At 53.0% G+C, this 5,184-nt stretch overlaps 1 protein-coding gene across 1 annotated transcript in view; it reads right to left on the bottom strand.

Moving 5' to 3' along the window:
* Positions 1 to 3,722: 3,722 nt before the first annotated feature.
* The window catches only part of NKX2-6 (NK2 homeobox 6), a 3,539-nt gene continuing 2,077 nt past the window's right edge, over positions 3,723 to 5,184 (bottom strand). Inside the window, exon 2 of the mRNA XM_026863016.1 lies at positions 3,723 to 4,315. Coding sequence (XP_026718817.1) covers positions 3,723 to 4,315 — 593 coding nt within the window. The remainder of the gene's footprint in view (positions 4,316 to 5,184) is intronic.

Below are 5,184 nucleotides of genomic sequence, written 5' to 3'. Positions count from 1 at the left end.
CCCCCCCCCCCCCCCAGATGTGGGCAGCACATGATTAAAAAATCATCTTGCCCCATCATAAGGCAAAGCAATCTGGTGGGGAAGCCCCGTAGGAGCAGGATTTGGCTCCGTGGGTGCAGATGAGCAGCATCCCTGGGAACTGCAGGCACCCTCTGAGTGATGGAGATGTATATAGATATAGATATAGATATGGATATGGATATAGATATAGATATATACACACTGACCGTCACCCCTATAGCCCTGTTGTCTGCAAACTCCCTTTGCTGTTGGACTAATGTAGCACTGATCATCTCTTTTATTCCTAAAGCCTTCACTCCCACCCAGCCCCTCATCCTCAGCCAAAAAGCCCAGGCATGTTTTGGTTTTTTTCTTTAAACTTTAAAAAGGGAAAACAACAGATTTTCTTGAAACCCCTTGAGGACTTTGTTGATTTTATAGGACGGGGTTTGGTTTCGGCAGCCCGAAGCCCAGAGCAGGTTGCGCAGATTGCCCCAAACCCTGATTTTAACCTGCCCCTTCTTCTCATGCTTTCACCTACTGATGCTCCTGGCTTAGAAATTGTCCCCCTCTGTTCGCTGCGTGCTTGGAAAACTTCAGCAGCTTCAATAATTCAGCCTCATTATCCTCCTACAGTCTGAGCAAGGGAATTTGGAAAGATTTATGAAGCGTTTGGAGCCCAAGAGTGTTATTGCAGCCGTGCCCTGGTTCGAGAGCACACCAGGAGCTGGCAAGGTGCTCCTGCGGCCGTGGAGGGTGGGGGGCTGCCCCACGGCTCCCTGCCCACCCGCTCCAGTGCTTAATTGGGATCCCACTGTGCGGCCCAGGGGGGGGTTGAGATGGAGGGGGAGCCCCGACAGGACCAGGGCTTGCCCAAAGGCACGTTGCCCAAAGGCCGGTTGACTGTGAGCCCAGCTCGGTGCAGGGATGCTCGCCGGGGCCAGGCAGCCGTGCTGCTCCCCAGGAGCGCTCTCTGCTGAATTTGGGAGCCAGTTTTCCCGCTGCAGAGACCCTGCCCCTGCTGATTTTAGGCTGCTCTTGCTGCTGTCAGAGATCAGCACGCCCAGGGACTCAGCGTGTTGTGCATCCACAACTATTTTGGGCTCTAGCACAAATACTTGAACATTTTCTGTCCCCAGAAGCTGGGCAGTTCCCTTCCTTCCAGGGGGATCATTTCATTCCAGTTAAGAATTTTCCTGCAAGTAGAGCTGGGCTGTTACACCTCTGCTTTGCAGCCACAGCTTTGCCGTAACCATTAGTGAGATGTCTTGGTGGCGTCTGTCTGCTCGACCCCTCTGTCTGTACGTCTGTCCTGGGCAGCCTCGTCACACAGCTCTTTTATGTCCAGCTCTCTTTTCCCTTCAGTTCTGGTGCCAGAGTCTTGACTCGCCCGGTGAAAATAACTCATAGCTGATGAGAAGTGGGTAATTCGGCCCAGGAGAGGAGTTCTGTTCTGGGAGAAGGCTTTGGGGGAACATGGGCTGGTTTGTGTGCGGGTCTGCATTTGGGAAATCTCATTTTTGGGGTGGTTAGTGTAGTGGGTAATTTTGGATTCGGCCGGGAAACAGGGGAGGTTTAAAGCCACGGCCCTGGCGTGTGTTGCAGAGGGACAGGTGACAGAGGGGATCTGTCAGTCACCGCTGTTTTAAGGGTATCCCGATCCCAGAACATAGGAATGGACATAAACGATGCCTTCAGCACTCATGATTCCCATTTTCAGCCTTTTTTTTCTGAGCTGGGGAGGGTAGCAATTTCCTTCTCGGATGCCTGTGTTTATTGGGGAGGGACTTTCATGTGATTTCCCTCATTTGATTGCTGAACCTCAGAGGAAAAACCCCTGGTGTTGTTAAGACTTGCAGGTGAGCCCATGCACTGGGGATGCCGCTGTCTGCCGGGGCTTTCCCCGATGCCGGCAGCATTTCCCAGCGCAAGAACCCAGTCCAGTCCCTTGGCAGCTCCAAAACCGGGACAGGGACTCAAGATTTTGGGAGATCTCCCCGAGTGGGTGCGGATGGAGGAAGGGGAGGAGAAGGAGGAGCACCCAGCGTGGCTGTCACCTTACCCAGTCATTTCCAGGGTCTCAGTGGGGCTGCATTGCTCGGCCTGGCGGGACAACGAGCTGGCTGTCTCACCTAGAAGGTTTTTCGGGTTTGATTTGGATGTCAGGGCTGTCCCGTTTGGGAAGCCGGAGTGATGGGGCTGAGTGGGATTAGAGATAAAAGCTTAATTGCCTCCTGCAAGTCTCTTTTCGTCAAACACTGGGAGGATAAGAAGCTGTCGGGAAAGGAGTGGGGAGGAGGGGGCAGCAGCTCGCTGGGGAGGGGAGATTTTGCCTGTCCCATGAGGTAGGAGCTGTGTGCAGGTTGCTCTCTGGCTCCATCACTGGGACATCTCAGCATCGTAGTGGAAAGATCTCTGTTAAACCAACGTTTTTGCATCAGGAACTGACCTTTGTGTGGTTTTTTTCCCCCTCCCTGATGTGAGTAAACCCTGCACTGGGGGTCGTGGGCAGGTGGACGAGTGGGTCGGTCTAACGAGGTCTCAGTGGGTTTATCCTCTGAGTGTGAGGCTGTGGGTTTGTGTTGCCTGTTCGGGAAGTGGCTGTGTCCCCCTTTGATCACCCCGGGACACTGCAATGGCACGCAGCTCTCCTGCATTTCATAAAAATATATATAAATATATAAACCCCCTATATATACAGTCCTTTGATCCAGGGAGGCACTTGATGCCGGTGGATCCTGCACCTCTTGGCTCAGCACCGGTGGTGTTGGTGTAATTCAGGCAACACCAACCCACCGTGTGATCCCGTAACTACGGGGCTGCCCCTCGCGGCTGCCCCACCAGGTACCTGCAAACCCGTTTTACCGACAAGGAAACGGCCACAGAGAGCTGAAAACACCAAAAACCGCCAAGACTTACAGAGGGGGTTAAACCTTGGGAGCTCCACAAGCTTGGACTACAAGGCAATTATCTTTCTGGGTTAATTATTAGTATTAAGATTGATTTTGTTTGGTTGTGTGTTTTTTTTTTTTTCCTTTGGGTCAGATTTTGATGCTCAGATGCGAGTTATGGATAGGTAAAGTGAAAATACTAAGTGAGGAATGGCGAGAGAGTAAAAACCCACAGTTTCATCCATTTGTTTTTATTTGCAAATAATAATAATAATAATAATAATAATAATAATAATAATAATAATAATAATAATAGAGACAGAAATTAACACCTGTGCTGGGAGATGTTAAGAAATATAAATCAGAAATGTCTCTCCAAAGATTAGAGGAACTCCAAACATTAAATAGTGTTCATAATAAAACTGAACGCACAGCGATGTGCACAGACCCTGTTTTCCAGTTGTCCTCAGGAAGAAAACCAGTGTTCACACCCTCCTGATGGCCTCTGCTGGCTTCCTGGGAGATCAAACCCTCTGGGAGCAGGAAGGGCCAGACTCCGAAACATTTGTGTTTAAATAAATAAATGCCCTTCGTCACGGGGTCCCCGAAGTCGCAGTGCTGGAGTGGCAGCGTCCCCCTCTCTCCTGACCTGCCTCTGCAGAGACGTGACCCCACGAGCTGCCTGGAGGGGACGGGTGCTCCGGGCACGTCCCGCTGTCCGGGGTGTCTGAACCCTTTGGGTTTGGTTCCCATCCCGACGAAGGCCGGGCTCTGGAGCAGAGGGGGGGCTTTTCTCAGCGTTTTTCAGGTGGTCCTGAGCCCCGTGGCCCCCTACCAAGCCCTGCTGCCTGCTGGCACGGTGGCTTGCAGGCACGCGGGCTGGTGCTGAGCCACGCTGGCCGTGCCCAGGCTCACGTTCACGGCGGGGCTGGTGGAGGTGGTGCTGGGGGGCACCCCGCTGTACCCCCTGCCGTAGCTCGCACCGTACGGGCTGCTGCTGTAGGCGCTGTAGTAGGAGCTATAGGGGTAAGGGCTGGCGGTGATGCTGTAGGGGGCTGGGTAAGGCTGGGAGCCCCCGAGACAGGGTTTGCCATCCCTGACCAGCACGGGCACCGCCACCCTCCGCGGGGGCAGCGGGTGGGCAGCCAGCTCCAGGGATTTATCCTGCCGTTGCCTCTTGCACTTGTACCTCCGGTTTTGGAACCAGATTTTCACCTGCGTGGAGGTGAGCTTGAGCACGTTGGCCAGGTGCTCCCTTTCCGGAGCCGAGAGGTATTTCTGTTGCTTAAATCGCTGCTCCAGTTCGAACACTTGAGCTTGGGAGAATAAAACCCGGGGTTTTCGCCGCTGTCGCTGCTTGGGGTGGTGGCAGGGGTCGGCTTTCTTCTCGTCCACCTCGAAGGGGTGGGCAGGGAAACATTTTCCTGCAGCAAGAGAAACCCGAAGCGAAGTGAGACCCAAGGGTCTGTCCCCAGGGAAAGAGTTTCCCAAGGAGGGACCGAATTGGGAACGGGCCCCCTTGGGAATAAGATGAAGTAGGGTTTGAGAGTTCATAAATTTAATATGATCTTTCCTGTGATGTTTAATGAGAATTCAAGAAAATTCCCTTTTATTTTTTTTTTTTAATGCAATGAGACTGTTATATGGATTTTTGCTGCTGGGCAGCCCTAGCCCGGAGGGACCCAGAGGAATTGGGGTCCGCTGCACGTTTGGGTACCCCAAAACACAAATCCCCCTTCCCCTCCCCGTCCTGCTCTGGAGCGATGGAAGCGATTGCAGTCAGAGCTCTGGCAGCATTTACCTCCAACACCTGAGGAAAGGGGAATCCTGCAGCTCTCAATCTAAGCAAAACCAGAAAAACAAAGGGGCTGGGAACGAAGGAGGAAAAATTGTTAGATCTGAGAGAAGATGCGAAGTTGATTGTTTGGGTTTTTTTGCGTGGTTTTTTTTGTTGTTTTTGTTTTTTGTTTTTAATTTGCTGAATTTTTGTGTGCAGGCGAGTTAGCTGGGGGTCCTGTACCGCGATCACTCCCTGGCTGGTGGGATGCTCTGGGGAGACCTGACAGCTACAGCTGGGGTGCAGGGAATTAGAGGGGGGTCTGTGGGGGAATGGGGGTGCTGGGGGCTCCGTCTGCCTATATGAAGCCGGCAAGGAGCTCTCCCCGGGCTCCTCTCACCCTCCCCAGCTCTCCCGCTCCCCGTCCCAGTGTCCCCCCGTCCTCAGGCTCTGGTTCTACTGGTTTCCCCGTTTCTCCTCTCTGCAGCTACCGAGCAAAGGAAACTTTGTGGGATT

The sequence above is a fragment of the Athene cunicularia genome (assembly GCF_003259725.1).
Source record: "Athene cunicularia isolate RWA chromosome 22 unlocalized genomic scaffold, athCun1 chr22_part1, whole genome shotgun sequence".
Taxonomy (NCBI): Eukaryota; Metazoa; Chordata; class Aves; order Strigiformes; family Strigidae; genus Athene; species Athene cunicularia.
Note: the sequence above shows the minus strand (reverse complement) of the source record. Positions and strands in the feature narration are given on the sequence as shown.